The 17,877-nt window shown below is 39.1% G+C and overlaps 1 protein-coding gene across 1 annotated transcript in view; it reads right to left on the reverse strand.

The window, feature by feature from the left end:
* Positions 1-17,877, reverse strand: part of RAB38 (RAB38, member RAS oncogene family) — a 57,365-nt gene that overhangs the window by 25,186 nt on the left and 14,302 nt on the right. The window contains exon 2 of the mRNA XM_015064083.3: positions 8,658-8,938. Coding sequence (XP_014919569.1) covers positions 8,658-8,938 — 281 coding nt within the window. The remainder of the gene's footprint in view (positions 1-8,657; positions 8,939-17,877) is intronic.

The following is a 17,877-nucleotide window of genomic DNA, read 5'->3' on the forward strand; positions in this document are numbered from 1 at the left end:
ATGCTCAGGAACAAGGGGTTTCTGAAGGGTGAGTAACCTAGTTATAAGGGTGCATGGCTTAGATGTCCAGGTGGATGTGAGGTCTCCACATCAGATGATCTGACTGGCAGAAAAGCCAATGAATTCAGTTTCAGATGTGTTGGGTTTGAAGAGTTGTCTGGGTGAAATCCAGGTAGAGACCCAGAAGGATATGGAAGTCTGAAGTTTGGGAAAGATGTCATGGTTAGAGATCAAGATCCAGGAGGAAAGCTGACTCCAGAAACATAAATCAATGAGCATGGCTGTGCTCCAATAAAACTTTATTTACAAAATAGGAGGTAGGCTATATACTTGGGCTGCAGGCTATAGTTCTCTGATCCCTGTTCCAAGGTGTCTAAATTTGAATCAAAAAGTAGGGCCTACAGAAGATTCTTGAATTATCAAAGTGATCCCTTGGGTAGATTGAGTTTTTAGCACCATGCAGTACAGACTATCATAAGCAAAGTCTGGAAATAGACTATTAAAACTGTCCAAATGTCAGACAGGAAGGACCTAAGCTTTATGAAATGAAAATGTAAAACATGCAGGAGAGAAGGACATATGGAACACCTTGCCCCCTGCACACCAAGCTATGACTATATCCTCTGAGGATCCACATCTATCTACTTTCCTACGACATTTTAGTCATAGTTGGATCTCAAATTCTCTAGAAAATTTTAAGCACAGACTAGAAAACCTCTAGAGAACCAATTTGGCTAAAGATAAAAATTAAAACATTATTATTAATTTACATTGATTCACAAGCAGGTGAGTAGCTTGAGTTTCAGGCTCTGGCACTTAAGCTCTTCTCAACTTCAAGAAACAAGTCGCTTTTTCTGTTGTTGTTGTAGGGCATTAAGAATCTGTCAGAAGCAGTGATTCCAATGGTTGTGCTACAGACTATTAAACATTGCCACCATTTCCTTTAAATAACGTCGTCTAACTTGGCTCTGATTATAGATTCCAGATTGGGCCCTTCCTTTTATATCCCTAACTACAAACAGCTCTAATCAGACCAGCTAAAAATATAGGGTTAAATGTGCTGGGACAAAGTAAGTGAGTGAACGCTCATCCTACAACCTCATCTAAATTCTTTGGAGACAGATGGCTAAAACCTGTAAGATCTATTTCCTATAGGAAATTCTAACATTTTAAGAATAAGAACTGGCACCTCATAACATGCTCTGAACTCAGAAAGACCTTAATATACATCATTCACAGCACAGACCGGACAGTCACTCAATACAAATTGTATTGAATCAGTGATTGCACCAGTGACTGTCAAGAATTTTTTCATGGTTTGACATTTGAAAAATGAGAATAATCAGAGATGGCCTACTACCCAATTTAAAAATAAAAGGTTTTTTTTTTAATGGTGTTCTCTACTCAATCCACTAAAAGTGAATTAGAATAGCCATCTACCCATACCCAGATGGCATTATCTATGCATTTTCAGTTTGTATGAATGCATTATGTTTCTAAGTGTATATTTTCTAGAAGTCTATGAAATAAATCATATGTGATACTACTCTTCAGGCAGCTTCCAGAAAAACTAGCCACTTCTTAACTGATGCATATTTTAGCTTGCAGAATAATAATAATAATAATAATAATAATAATAATAATAATAGCTCAGTAAACAACAAAACACAGAAAACTTTCCTTTTAAATGAAAATTCTAGGCCAGCATTTCCTAAGCTTGTTCCACTATTTTGTTAAGTGTTCCACATGACCAAACACATTTAGGTACTGCTGCATGGTGTAGACCCCTCTTTTTTTTTTTAATGCTTATTTATCTATTTTGAGAGAAAGAGAGAGAGAGCATGAGCGCACATACATGAGTGGGGGAGGGGCAGAGAGAGGGAGAGAGAGAATCCCAAGTAGGCTCTGTGCTCTCAGGGCAGAGTTGGACGTGAGGCTCAATGTCACAAACCCACGAGATCACGAACTGAGTCGAAATCAAGAGACAGACACTTATCGACTGGGCCACCCAGGTACTCCTCTTCTTGAAGGAGACAGCAGAAAAAGCCATCATTTTTATTTTTAGAAATCACACTGGCTATAGGGCACACTTTGATTTTGAAATGTTAACATATGAAAGAACAAAAAGAGTATGTTAGAATTAAAAAAAAAAGGCAGTAGTGGGGCACCTGGGTGGCTCAGTTGGTTGAGCGTCCTACTTGGGCTTAGGTCATGATCTTATGGCTTGTGAGTTCAAGCCCCGCATCAGGCTCTGTGCTGACAGCTCAGAGCCTAGACCCTGCTTCAGATTCTCCCTCTCTCTCTCTGCCCTTCTCCACTTGTGCTCTGTCTCTCTCTCTCTCTCTAAAAAATAAACATTGAAAAAAAATTTTTAAAGGCCGTAGTTATACAGTTTTAGGAAGGTCACTCAAGTCTCAACTTTTTTTTTCTTTAAAATGGTAATAATAATAATGCCTACTCTGTAGGCTCATGAGAAGGATTGAATGAGTGCATGTGCATGAAAATCTCCACATGAAGCTCACATATAGAAAACAGCAAGAGATACGGCCACAGTTCTTCCTGGAGATTCAGAATGCACATTAGGATATCAAAGTCCTAAGAAGTCCTGCAGCAAGGGAAGCAGTTATTCAGATTGGATTTCTCAAACATATTCAACCATGTACATTAATCCAGGTTCTCAGTTGTAAGACACAGAATCTGAAGTGCCAAATACGGAATAGTGTATTCAAGAGATATTGTGTAGCTTGTACATTTATTCAGCAGTCTTATGAAATAGGCTCAAGCCTAAGCTTCCAGAAACTCAAGCCCTACATAAAACAGGCCTGATAAGGACACAATGCCAGCCACCAATGAGCACTGTGTCCCATAATCTGTGAAGCTTCGAGAAACTGAACTTGAATGCAACTGTCCCTGGGGCCAGCAGTGATTATCTTTCTGGGTCAAACACAGGACCCTGAAAATTCTGCTGTCTCCCAAGGATGGAGTCCTGCTCTGCCTCCACCCCCCTCTCCACCACCAAAAAATGGATTTTACATTGTACCTTCTTCCTCTAGTTGCCCACTTCTCTATCAGTATGATTGGTGGAGGGGCTCCTGGGTGGCTCAGTCGGTTAAGCGTCTGACTCTTGGTTTCGGCACAGGTCATGCTCTCATGGTTTGTGACAGTGAGTCCCTTATTTGGCTCTGTGTTGACAGTGCAGAGCCTGCTTGGGATCCTCTCCCTCCTCTCTCTCTCTCTGCCCCAACCCTGCTCATGCTCTCTCTCTTTCTCTCTCAAAATAAGTATTATTGGTGGAATCTAGGTCACATGCCTGTGGTCTGGCTGCAAAGAAAGCAAAAGAAGAAAGTTCTATGGGTTCTTCCTGAGAAGGTAAGCCTGCTATGGCTGGGGGTTCCCCTAAAGATAGCAAACATGTGTAATAACTGCTAGAAATCCAAAATACATGAAAAACATCCATTACACGGAGGAAAACCTACTCCTCCCTGTAAGAAATTAATATGTTCTTATAGAGAACACTTCTGAGTATACTCCCTCTCCCAGAAGGACAAACATCAACATTTTTCTTTTTAACTTCAGGGTAGAGACCAAAATTGAGTGGAGTTTAATGTAAGAAAATTTCTTCCTGGGGAACCCAGTGATTTTAGAACATTCTAAGAAAGAGAGTGGGCCTAAAATGGAGCTATACATAGGATAGGAACAGCCATGGAAATCTGCCAGGGGTAGGGCATGAGGTGGAGGGGAGCATGAGCCAGGAGCACTGAGGTTCTTTCTGTGACTTTGGTTCCTGTCACCACCATTGGGTAGATATTACTTGCTCCACTATTTCCCATCTACCCAGGCATTTTCCTGGTCTCCTGTTTCTAAACACAGCCATGTGTAAACCACTGCACCATAAAAGCAGGATGGGACAGCCTGTAAAGAGCTAAGATATAGAAGCATACCCTTCCACCAAGTGCAGCTGTTGTGCGTATCAGAGCTAAGTACAGATGGTGACATCCAGACCAGTGGATGGGTTGTGCAAACAGATAACAGAGATGTTATGTTTGAGGGGTAGGTGTGGTGTGTATATGTGATCAGACATAACATATACATTATGTCACTTAATGTTCTTGACAACCCTAGAAGGTAAGTGGGTGTGGCCAGAAAGTGAATCCAAAAGAAGCAACTGGTGGAGATTCAGGTAATGGGCACCAAGAATAGACGAGGTAAATGGCTCAACAGGTAGCAGGGCCCCATCAGCCAGTGAGAAGGGCCCAGAAGATAGGACTGCCAACTCTGGGGATGCTCCAACAAGAACAGACCAAGGCTCTCATCGTAAAGAGACAAATCTACCAAAACATATTATAGAGACTGGGCTTAGGCACAAGGGTGCATAAAATAGACATTAGTAGAGTTAAGATCTGATGTGGACAGTGAGATGTACTAGAGCTCCTGATCTATATGGTGACCATGTAAATTCAAATTACAAACCAAGAATAGGTTGTTCCAATAATCACACCAGGACAGCAGGATAAACCAGGAACGCCCTTGGAAAATGGGATATGTAATCACCCCCAATTATATATTATCTGGTCCTAGTGAATCCACAGGTAGAATTCAAGTAAACATGGCTGAGAAAAAAAAAAGAATATAAAGGTTGAAAACTAAAGAAAACTTATTCACAACAGTTTTTCTTTTTATTCCTCTGGTTTTAATATTTGAAGAAATGGTATAAAAAGATCATAGATGCTAGCATACACCTAATTTTTTCTCTCTTAAATCACAGCCAGAGGCTACCATGAGTGTTCCAGCAACAGCAGTGAGACATAAAAACTCTTATGGAAAATTATTCTACAAGACTGAGGAGCAAAAGGGCAAATTTCCCTCAGCAGCAAGGTCAGCATCAAGATGGAGGCTAGTCCCAGTGACTTTTCAAACAACCTGTTAGTTTCAGCTTTAGAAATGGCCAAGCTGCAGGACTGCTACAAGATGTGGCCAAGATGTGGAGACAAAGCCAAAGGTCATGGCCTTTGGTCCATCAGAAGTTTTAGAGTCATAAAAAAGGAAATCAGTTATTTATCACCAGACAGATCATGACATCCCACAAAAGGATTCTAATTGTTAGTAGATCCACTTTCTAAGACAAAGATCTCTATAGGAAATGTTCCCTGCCCCCAAATGTTGTAATCAAAGAATAAATGGATCGCAGTTCCACATGCTGCCATCTTGTCTTTGGGTAGACAGTTTGATCTGGGCCTCTATTTTGTAAATGCTGTAATACTATCCTCAGAAGTTAAGCAGAGCTTTATCAGAGATCATTTAAAAATGACTTTTTGAGCAGTTTGACACTCCAGCATCAATGCTGCAGTATTGTTCCTGAGATGCTAGATATTAACTTTGAATACTAACCTGGCACTGGGAAGACATTTTCATTATTAAGACATCTGGGACAATTTCAATAGCAGTATGTTTGGAGGGAAGAAGGCATTGAGTGCAATACAATGAGGCCTTGTACCCTCTTTAGCATTTCAGCACACTTTAGGCTTGTGAAATCCCTCCACCCTCTCTCTGTACAAAGCTTCTCTTCAAAGTTTACACTGGCAGGGATTTGGAGGATTAAAAATCCAGTATCTAAGTACAGTGGGTCAGTCAGGCCTTAAGTTAATGAACCTCATGCTCTTAAGCAGAGTTTGACTGCCATGGTGGAACAAGAAATGTCAAAGTGAGGTTAAAGAAAATGCCCAGAAGGTCCTTTGGTCTACAAGCAATTTCAGCCCTCCTCACAAACTCATAGGTCTTTTCCTTTCCTTTCTTTTCTTTTCTTCTTTTTCTACTTTTTTATTTATTTATTTGTTTTGCTAACACTTTTCCCCATATATCACCTTATATGTTTAATTTATATTTTATTGTTATCCATGAGGTCAGGATTCTGTCTTTTTTATGCATTTCTGTATTCCCAGTGTCTGGTACATAACAGGTGTTCAATAATATTTGTTAAATGAATGAATGAATGAATGAATGAATGAATGATGGAAGACTCCCTCATCATATATATGAGTCATTCATTCTAGTTTGCCCTTCAAATGGAAAGTAACCTATTGGGAAAAGGAGTTCTCTAAAATCTTATTCTTCTACCCCTGTACCTGGAGTTTTGAGCAGGAGAGCAATTATTTTGAAAGAAAAGAATCTGAAGGAAAATGCAGAAGTTGTAGAGTGAAACTGAGGATAGGGCTAAGGGATAAAGAGAATAGGTGAATTCACACACATTTTGGAATTTAAAAAGAAAACAGCAATATCAACATCCAAAAATCAAACTATAAAAAATGTCATATTTCTTTAATTTGTGTAATTTAATCAGACCTGTGAGTTTTGCTCTGCATTTTCTCTTTACAATAATTCGTCAAACAAACAAACCAAAAAGGTTCACTGACAAGTAGAGTAGAAAGGCAGTAGAAAATGATGGATACTGTGGCCTGAATTAAAAGATAATCCCAAGAAATAAGGAAACAAAAGGTTTTGGAAGAAAAGACAAAATAGCACACCGTGGCTAAAAGGAAGGCAAAAATGCCAGGCACTGAGAAGTAGCAACTTCCCAAAACAGGCCAGCTCAGAGACACCACTCTCATTGAGACTCTCCAGGACATGAGGGGAACAAAGGAACATCCCAACTAGGACAGAAAATGTGGCACCACCACCCTCTTCTCCATCTCTAGCATCCCCCAACCCACTCAGTTGCTTAACGACTGCTGGTATTCAGACTTCAGTGAGGGGCACCTGGGTGACTCAGTTGGTTAAACATGTGACTCTTGGTTTCAGCTCAGGTCATGATCTCTCGATTCATGGGATCGAGCCCCACATTGGGCTCTGTGCTGACAGCGTGGAGCCTTCTTGGGCTTTTCTCTCTCCCTCTCTCTCTGTCCTTCCCCCACCCTCTCCCTCTCTCTCTCTCAAAATGAATAAATAAAGTTTTAAAAATAAATAAATGAACTTCAGTGATAGTCTCAACTCAGGTTTTTCTTTCCAATCCCTATAGCCTTTACCTTCGTTCAAAGCCTTGCCATTTTCCCACAGGAATTCAATCACTACTACGTTACTCTGTCTCCAGGTTGACCTGCCTCCAGTCTGTCTTGCCCTAGTCCTTGGGGAAAATCTGACCATTCTTCTCTCCAGCATGAAACAGGTCTCAGACTCCTCCTCAGCCTATTTGAATGATGTCCACTAAAGTTATATTTTCAAACCAATCTCTAGTGATTGCACAAATGTTCACAATAAGGCCTTACTGTGATTTCCATAAGTACAGAGACAATGCCTATCTTATTCATAGTTGAATCCCAAACAACCAGCACAGTGCCTGTGCTCCACTCCCTAAGTATTTATTTTGTGTTTTTCACAAATAAATAAAATGGGAAAATTATGATATAAAACTAAGCAGAATGCAATCCTAATAATGTAAAATATATGTATACATTTATATGTAAAATATATAAATATTATACAAATATATATTATAAAATATAATTTATAAATATAAAATATATAAAATGTTTCATATATTTTTATACTTATATTTTTAGCATATATATAAACTTACAATATGTTATGTTAATTTATGTATTTTTTCACTTTCAAAATTTACCATAAAAGCTTTTTTTTCCTCTCTCTGATACTGAGATACAAAAATATAAGCAAAAACAAAAGGGAGTAAAGCAAAAACCATGCATCTGACAGATGAGATGGCAGCATGGGGCATTATTATTGTATCAAGGATACAATAATATCCTTATCACACCACATTGGGTTCTTCATCTTCCAGCCCTGACTCTGCCCCACTCCCTGCTACTCCTCCACCACCTGAAGAGTGAGCAGTACCAAACCACATGATGTTCTTCACAGTGATACTTGCTAACTACTTTCTCACTCCACTATTCCAGTATTCCCAATGTGGTAGTTCTGCGTTCCTGCCATCTTTTCATTTCTAGGGCAAAGCACCATGCCTGGCATACAGAAGAACATATTAAATATTGATGGAATAAATTAATTAATACATGGATAAGGCAGTGACACTGAATGCAAGGCCCATTTCTTTCATTTACTCTAAAATCATACTTACCTAACAGGGTTGTTATTGAGGACTAAATGAGAAAATGCACATAAAACATGCCTGACATATAATAAGCACTCACTAAACAAAGTTATTAACTATTATTGCTGTGACCATGTACAAGTTGCTTTTTGCTCTCTTAGCCAAAATCATCTTTTTAAAAAAATTTTTAAGGTTTATTTATTTTTGAGGGAGACAGAATGAGAGCGGGGAGTGAGGGAGGGGCAGAGAGAGAGGGAGACACAGAATCTGAAGCAGGCTCCAGGTTCTGAGCTGTCAGCACAGAGCCCGATACGGGGCTCGAACTCACAGACTGCAAGATCATGACCTGAACTGAAGTCGGACACTTAACCAACTGAGCCACCCAGGTGCCCCTGCTAAAATCATCTTAAATTGTGGATAGTAATTTCTGCCCTGCCAACTCATCCTCTTGAGATGAGAAAGAGCTTAAAACAATCTGGGAAATACAAATCACTAAACAAACACATATTATCATCATTATGATGATGATAATGATTATATGATTATTGTCTTTGTGAATCTTGCCTAATAGGTTTCTCCTTTAAGGTCACATTACCTTGGCTGATGTTTCAAACCATCCTACGAAACCATGCTCCTTGCAGAACTGGTCCATCTTGAGGCCATTGTTCGTGAGCACATCCTTCCCCTGGTCACATTTGTTGGCCAACAAAACCACTGAAACTGGTTTGCCATTAGGAAGACTTAACTTTGAGTCCAAATCATTTTTCCACTTTGTCACTGCTTCAAATGTAGCTGGCCTGGTGACATCGAAGACAATAAATGCGCCCATAGCTTCTCTGTAATAGACCCTTGTCATATTTCCAAATCTTTCTTGACCTATCACCAAAAAGAAAGAGAAATCAAAAACTCATTACAATTGTAAACTGAATCATATACTGGAACCTCTCAAGGTGTCCAGTGCGAGCAGATCCCTCACTAAAGTGCTTCAGTACTTATCTTTAAAGAGTGAGCTAAGTACACAATCAATATGATGTAGGTAGTGAAACCAGAGTTCCAGAGCAGAATTTATGACCAAAATTGACTGGGATTTCAGCTAATTAACAAAATGGAATGAATCTTATTGGTTGTAACTCTATCCACTAGCAGTAGCTGAAGACAGGAGCTAATGAAGGGTGGGTTTATATTTTTTGAACCCCAAACTCCAGAAGTGTATGGCCAAAGGCCTTTTATTCTGATTTGGTAATTTATTCATGTGAAGAGTCTTATAAAGTTATACAAATTAAAATAAAGCGAGGTGTGTATAATAAGCCAACTTCTCTCAAAAAGAATAAAACGCCGGAACTGGCCTATATCTAAGGACATATAGGTCAACAATTTTAAAAACACTTTACATTTAACTCTGAGTACAAGATGTTGTGATGGTGAGTTTTAATTCAAGTTAAAAAACTCTTTTTTAGGTTGTGATATTCACATGGGCATTAGCATTGCAGATTTGAAGAGGAAATGATCCATAGCACTAGTGAAAATGGATGCAGGTCAAGGGTTCCACCCTAATGGTCCCATAGTGTGTGAGCCTGTGTGCTCATGCATGTATCACTGGAAAGAAGAGCATTCGGTAGGGGCCAGCACATGATGATCCTAAAATATTCCTTACATGGGTTTCACCACAGAAGCTTTGTTTTCTTCCCCATAGTTGTCTAGTCAATGAAAGAAAGTGGTATAACACTCTTCATATGACACACAACCCACAGATGAACTTTCATTTCTCCCAAATGAGTTTTAAATTTCTTTTATTTTCTTTCTTTTTTTAGTTCCTAATGCAAACAGTGATCTCCTTTGATACTGCTCAGGGTGGCCATGACATTTCAGGAAGAGAGGGGAAAAAAAGGCTTCTGTGATCATTTGGGACTCTGAAGGCCTCTAGGCTTTGCACAGTTGTCTTATGATCCCTTTCAGGGAACTAATCAGATGAAAAGCAAAGTCATGGGTTATTCAATAATCTGCTTGTCCAGAGATTTTCATAGTAGAGTAAGGAGGTCCTGAAGAAGAAAGATTTTTACATTTAAAATATATGGCAAAGGGTCATTTTTAAGACTAATGCAAAAAAACAATGTATAGGCTTAACACCTTTATAGGAATTCAAAAAGGAAAATCTATATGTATGTGTGTATGTGTTTGAGTTCATGAGGGTATGTGTGCCAGATCAGAAACAAAGAGAAAAAAGTGATCTTTGTACACTGAGGTCACTGGGCTGGTGGACTTGAAAAGTTTATATTTCCGGTGATCTGATAAGAGGTCACATTCAGAAAAGGGCATATCTAGCACTCACATTTTATCCTTCCTTTGTCAGCTGATAGCTCTCTCTCTGCTGTTTTTTATTAAAAGAATGAGAACCATGTGACTTTTCATGAATCCCTACGAATGGCCAATGTAGAGACCTGAGGAGAGTATCATAGGTAACTTACTTAAAAAAAAAAAAAAAAAAAGACCATAGTTCAAAAATTCCCTGTGGGGTTAGATCACTCATTGAACATACATTTACTGGATAGCTAATACGGTCCAGGCTCTGTACTTTGTGCTGGAAATACATAATTTTTTGCCCTTGAACTGCTAAACTAAGAAGTGTCATACTGGATGCTTGCACTAAAAATGATCCAATTCAGCAGGTAGGTTCTCTTTTCTCTTAGATTCTACACACACATCCATAGCCCTGTCGATGTGACTCATGATTCAATGTTCAGCTTCCAGGAAAGTTAAATGACAAAGCAATCAACTGAACCACAAAAGTTAATACGATGGCTGCAGTAATAATTTGGAAAACCTTGCTGCAGAAGGCAGTAAATTAAATGGTCAGAAGACACCAGTCTTCATTTTAATCACTGGTTACCAGTGCAGCCTTAGACAAATGTATTCCTCTTCGTAAGACTACGTTTTCTCACCTGTGCTTATTATTGCATGTCAGGCATGTTTTACGTGCATGAATTTGTTTTGGCTGACCTCCTAGATCCCTCGCTGCTTTCCTGCTTTGAGAGTTAAAATATTCCTAGTAAATTAATGCTTGGCCCTCTGTCCCAACGGCCTTAAGTGGTCCATTTGGTGTCACAGACTCATCTAAAAATATACACAAGCAATACAGTCATAATGTTTATTTAATGGATTTTCACTTGGTAATTAATACTCTATAGATGTTCTCAGTGCACATAATCAAGCTGTGAATCTTCTACACAGGCATCGAAACAAGAGGAGGAAGTGTGTTGGGTTTTCTGTTAAACTGGGCACATTCATTTACCACTCCACTACTAACCAACCAGCTTTGTGACCTCAGATTAGTCACCGTACCATTCTGAGCCTCAGCTTTCCTCATTGGTAAAATAGGGAAATGGGATTGGATACCGGAAACTAAATTCGTTATTGCCTCTGGCAACCCCTCTAATCAACCTCCTCAGATGCAGGCAACCAGCTCTCCACCTCCTACTCCCTCCGTGTTCCCTCCAGTTCTCAGCATCACTAGTAATATTGTGCCCCAGAGCGGTATCTTCAAGTCATCTGACTCTTTCTTCGCCTCTCTGTCCAAAGGGTCTCCAACATTCTACCAATGCTTCTGTTTCAGAAGCAGCCCCTGATCAGTCCTCTTCCCCATCAGCACTGCTACTGATCTTAAAATAAATATAAATATAAACATAGGTCTTCAGACATTCTGGCAGCATAAGGGATCACCAGACGGGCATACACAGGAAGGAAATGAAGTCATTATCTTAAAGAGCCATCTGCACCCCCCTGTTCATTGCAGCATTGTCCACAAGGAATGAGACATGGCAACCTCTTAAGTGTCTATCAGTGAATGAATGAATGAATTAATGAATGAATCAATGAATGAAGAAAACGTGGTATATGCATACAGTGAAATATTATTCAGCCACAAAAAAGAAGGAAATTCTTCCTTTTGCAACAACATGGCAAATGCTATGAGAACATTATGGTAAGTGAAATAAGTCAGACAGAGGAAAAAAACACTATATCATCTCATTTATATGTGGAATCCAAAAAAGTCAAACTTGTAGAAACAGAGAGTAGAAAGGTGGTTGCCGAAGTCTGAGAGTGCGAGAAACGGGGAGATGTTGGCCAAAGGATATAGACCTCCAGTTATAAGATAAATAAGTGGTGGGATCTAATATATAGTATGATGATTATAATTAATAATACTGTATTATGTGTATAAAGTTGCTAAAAGAGTAGTTCTTACATGTTCCCACCATAGACAAAAAAAAAAGGGAATTATGTAAGGTGATGGAGGTGTTCATCCTATCATGGTAATCATTTTGAAATATATAAATATATCAAGCCATCATGCTGTACAGCTTAAATTTACACGTTATATGCCAATTATATTTCAATAAAGCAGGAAAGAAAATGCATCTTAGGTATTTATAGAACACCCATTCCTGGGCCATGTTCTTCATGTTCTTCAGAGATTCTTACATGGTAGTTTTATATGGGGCCCAGGAATCTGTCTTTTTAAGCAGTCCCTAGGTGAAATCTTAAAACCATTTCTGTATTAATCCACTTTCAAACTGTAAACATGACCATTATGCTCTATTGCTTTAGCCCTTCAGTGCCTCTTACATGCTTAAAAACAGACACCTTTATTAAAACTGCAGACAAGGAGACTTTGGCTCCAACCACCTTTCCAAACTCTCCTCCTGGCACTTTCTTCAAGTGCTCCATGGCGAAGCCACACTAGAGTACTTACTCTTTCTAAAACACATCCTCCATTACTCCCTGGATTTTTCTTTCCTTTTTATATCTCTATTCCCAAAACCTGAATTCCTTCCCCATCTTTCTTCCTCTCACTCTGTCCAATGAAATCCTGTACACCCTATAATTGCACCCTGAAACGCCATTACAGTTCTGCAACCTTCCCTGGCCTCCCAACTTTTTCATGACCCTGTAGCATTTTCTTTACCTGACATCATTTACATTTATTATGCTATATATTCATGCTTCAGTCTCCACTACAGCACTGTAAAATCTTGAAGAGCAAGTTGATCATATTTTGATCTTATAAATCTGAGGCCTATTTTCCACCTATTTGATATAGTAAAAACTCAAGATACTCTTGCAGAAATAAGCTAAAATTAAAGTTCTTTCTTCCTCTAAAATACAACATCATCGTATATTCATGAACGAGTGCTGTGTACTAACACACTTGCTCTATATTATACTCTCATTTCCACTAAATAATCGAAAGATGTTCATTGATGGAGAAAATTAACATTATTCTAACAGGGCTAGGTGCATATCTGTTGCAACAAGTTTTAGACTGGAATGTTATGCTTTTGTAATCATTTTCATATTCTTAAGAAATTTGGAATCAATTTACTCTATTCAAAATAACATATGTTTTTGGTCATGGCACAATCCATGACTAAAATTTCCTCCAAGATACAGATATGCTCTTTATTTCTAGGGAATAATAGAATGAAAAGCAGGAAGATAAAAATGAGAGTAAATATGGACCTTGCACAAGGATCTAGAGGAAAAAAAATCTATCTAATTACTGAATTTACAATAGCTTAAGCTGGTTTTGAAGAGTGAGTCAAGGAAATCTAGACTAGGATCAGAGTCTGGCTGACATCCTCGTGAGTAGGTTTTGTCCACTTTTTAAGGGCCCATCTGACCTTCTGTCCAACATTTTGAAACCGTCTCATCTTCTCTCTTCCCTACTTTGCCCCACCAAGCCAGTGACAGAAATGTCTCAATCAATCACTTTTTTTCCAAGTCACCTAGGCTGATATACTGGCATTAACCATGTGTAATCTTCCCTCACAAAATTGTAAGTTCCCCCTAGCCAGAACCAGGTTTAAGCACCCCCATGACAAGTGTATTGAACATTCAGTATACAGTGAGTGCTCAGTAAGGTCTCCTCACCGAGTGAAGGAATAACCCCTAATTCTTTACCTCCCCTCACCCCAGCAGATACTTGCAGGCTTAACTGGACTTTAAGGCTCACCCTCTGCCATGTCTCTTGTATTCATCATTTTCTTTCCATTCCCATCGAAACCACTCTAGTTAGGATTGCTTCACCTCCTTCATTCACCGAACAGCAAAGTTTTGAATGCTTATTAATTTTCAGGCACTGTTCTAGCAACTAGAAAAGATAATTAAAGGTCTGTGTCCTAATGAATCTTACATTCTAGTGGAAAGAGATAAACAGTGGTAAGGTACACATAAAACTGCATTAGCTGGTGAAGTGTTACAGAGAAAAATAAAGTAGGAAAGGAGAAAATGGTATGTGGGAGGGAGGGCAAAGTGAAGCAGGATGGATAGTGGAGGCCCACAAAGAAGGTGTTATTTAAGTAAAGACCAAAAAGAGGTAAAGGAGAAAGCCATATGGATATTTAGAAGAGGGTTTTAGACAGAACAGCACAAAGACTCTGAAGCAAGTATTCAGAGAAGAACAAGGAGTCTGCATTGGAGAGGACTGAGCAAGGGGAAGAGTAGTGTGCAGTGAGATGGGCAGATCTCAGGGTCCAGACTGGAAACAATTTCAGGCCATTATAAGAAGGTTGCCTTTTATCCTGCATGAGAGAGGGAAGCACTGAAGGATTGTGAGCAGTTGAGAAACATCAACGAGCAGGAGTAAATGGATAGTATGGCCTGCTGCATTAAGGAACGACCTATGGGTGTCAAGGTTGGAAGTGAGGAGACAGGCAAGAGACAATAATTTGGACCAACATGGTGATGGTGAAGGGTGGTAAAGATTGCTGGCTTCCTGGGTATATCTGGAAATTGAAATGATAGAGGAGATGTAGAGTATGAGATGATGCTAGCAGGACTCCAGAACTTTTGGCTGAAAAAAATGGAAAGTATGGAGTTGCCATTAACTGGAATGGAGAAGACTTTTGGAAGTGTAGGTTTTGTGGAAGCAGGTCAGGATCTGATATGTTAGGTTTGAGATGTCTGTTAGGCAGATACGTTGAGTCGGCAGTTGTATATATAAGGCTGAAGTTTCAGGCTGTGGTCAGGGCTAGATATTGAACTTGTACTTTAATTTCTATACACCTCTTCCAAATTCACCTTCCAAAGCTCTGTTTTCACCCTATCATTTTCCTAATTAAACACTTTCAGGGATCCCCTACTGCCTACAGCAGATGCCACAAACTGGATGTTGGGCTGCTAACATGTTCTGTGACCTACACAAGATTTAAGACAATTTGGATGACTTGCCAACAGTTATAAATTGGAAGATCTCTAATAAGACAGATATTGGAATGTCTTGAAAACTCAGAATATTTAGAAATACAAGGTCTACAATCATATGAGTAATGTTTAGGAGTTAGTTCATTTGAGCTGACCAGTACCAAACACCCAATTTTAAAGGGAAAATAACTTTCTGAGATGCTATGCATGTCACATTGTCATATACCACAAAACTCCACCTTACATTTAAATGTGGGTAATTATATCAATTTTATAAAAACTAACTCTAATGAAATATTTAGAATTTAATGAAATTTATGTAATTTTATTTTAAAGAAATTGTTGCTACTGATCCTTTTTTCTTATTGCAAGCCTCTTATAAATGATTACTTAGGATCCCATGTTTGCTTATTTTTGCATCAAAATACTCTTTAATGCACTTGGGCTTGTTCCAGGATATCCACCTACTATAAATGGAATTTTGTAGAGAAACAAAATGTGAGCCAGGATTACAAGGAAACTGTGTTCCTATTTCCTACAGAAACAGGGAGCAGTAGCTTGAGTGATCCTGAACTGGCAACAAACACTTCAGATCGGCCCTCGAAAGATGAGTAAGAGTTTGCCAGGTAGAAAAAAGAGTCCATTTACTCTTATCCTCTGGGCTCCTATGGGATTTTCAAAGTTGCACACCTTGATCAAGTTAAAGGCTGATCCTCAGACTGAGCTCAAGGTCCTGCTATAAAACTCTGACTTACATAGCTCTCCTAAATTCTGCTTCTTGCTTTCACTCACATTCACTCCCTGGCACCCTCCACTCCCACTGGAACATATCCATTCCCTTACTCTCTAAGTCCTTACTATTCTTCGAATCTGTACAAAACCCTACCTTCTTGGAGCACTCTACTTGGCCCATACTCAACTCTTTCCTCGATTATACTCACATGGCACTGACTCTATCACTTGCTTGCCCACTTATGCAGGCCCTGCCTTGTACTGCTTTTGATGGGCTGCAAATTTCTGCAGTCTACGTCCCTAACTACACTGAGCTTCTTGAGCTCATTGTTGAATTACTCAAGTACTGTTCTCTACGTCTCCATAGCACACACGCACTCTGAGAGGCTTCTAGGCTATGCTCACAGCAGACTCATGTGATAGAACAGAACTGTAATACAAGTACTCTTTATGTAATGAAATAACAGCTAACATCGATTTGTTATTTGTGAGCAGGAACTGCAGCAGGGAGAGGGGTGAACTGAATAAAGCAAGATCTCTGATCCAACTAATTTATTTTCTATGCCTACCAAACTCCTGTTCATTCTTTTTTTTTAAATTTTTTTTAATGTTTATTTATTTTTGAGAGAGACAGAGACAGGGTCAGAGACAGAGACAGAGACAGAGCATGAGTGGGGGAGGAGCAGAGAGAGAGGAAGACACAGAATCTGAAGCAGGCTCCAGGCTCTGAGCTGTCAGCAGAGAGCCCAACAAGGGGCTCAAACCCACGAACTGTGAGATCGTGTCATGAGTCGGACACTTAACCGACTGAGGCACCCAGGCACCCCTAAACTCCTGCTCATTCTTAAGATTCACTTTGAAAAAACTTGTCCCCAATTCAGAACCATCGAAGCTCCTTCTGCAATTTCTTTGGTTTCCCCATAAATGATGGCTCTCCTTTCATCCTATTACTGGTTGTCATCTCTTACGGGCAAATCCTACCTCTATTCAACAAGAAGGTAAAGTTAGATGCAGTGTACTGAATTAAGCTAAAGCGTGAAAGAGTAAGATGACATAAAAAATAACAATTGGTTTCTCAGGTGTCCATAAACAATAACATTCTAGAAAAGAAAGATGAATGAATTAGAGTGATCTGTTTTTAAATTAAATTTCAAAATATTCTCATTCAATTCTATAGTTATATTTAAATTTCAGGCTGTGTATGTGGGAGAGAGAGAAACAGAGAGAGAGTCAGAGAGAGAGAGAGAGAGACAGTTAGTGCCTTGGTATCTCAAAAAGATTTTTTTTTGTCAGAATTTATTTTGACTGAGGTCTTAAACTACTCAGTTTAGATAAAATAACTCACTTGGATGGAGAAATAAGATCATATAGTGATAGAATGGCCAATACTGGATAGAGGGAGGGAATGAAACCAAATCACAGAAGAGAAGTTGGCATGAATGGATATAAAACAATCAGCATGCCATGTTTTTAATTAAACTAATTACAACTGAAACAAATACCTAACAAACAACCTAAAAATATCTCCACTGAATGTAAGCTCAAACACATTAAGTAAAAAGGTATGTTTTGGATTACTTAGCATTTAAGATATCACCTCTAAGTAACATTTATAGATATTTTTATAAATAATTCACAAGACAGTAAAAAAACAAAAACAAAAACAAAAACCTCACAAGTCTGAGCACTTTCACAAATGACTCACAAGTCTAGGACTCTGAGGTTTTTGTTTTTAAAGAATTTCCAGGGGCGCCTGGGTGGCACAGTCGGTTAAGCGTCCGACTTCAGCCAGGTCACAATCTCGCGGTCCGTGAGTTCGAGCCCCGCGTCAGGCTCTGGGCTGATGGCTCAGAGCCTGGAGCCTGTTTCCGATTCTGTGTCTC

This window comes from Acinonyx jubatus, chromosome D1 (assembly GCF_027475565.1).
Source record: "Acinonyx jubatus isolate Ajub_Pintada_27869175 chromosome D1, VMU_Ajub_asm_v1.0, whole genome shotgun sequence".
In the NCBI taxonomy this organism is placed as follows: domain Eukaryota; kingdom Metazoa; phylum Chordata; class Mammalia; order Carnivora; family Felidae; genus Acinonyx; species Acinonyx jubatus.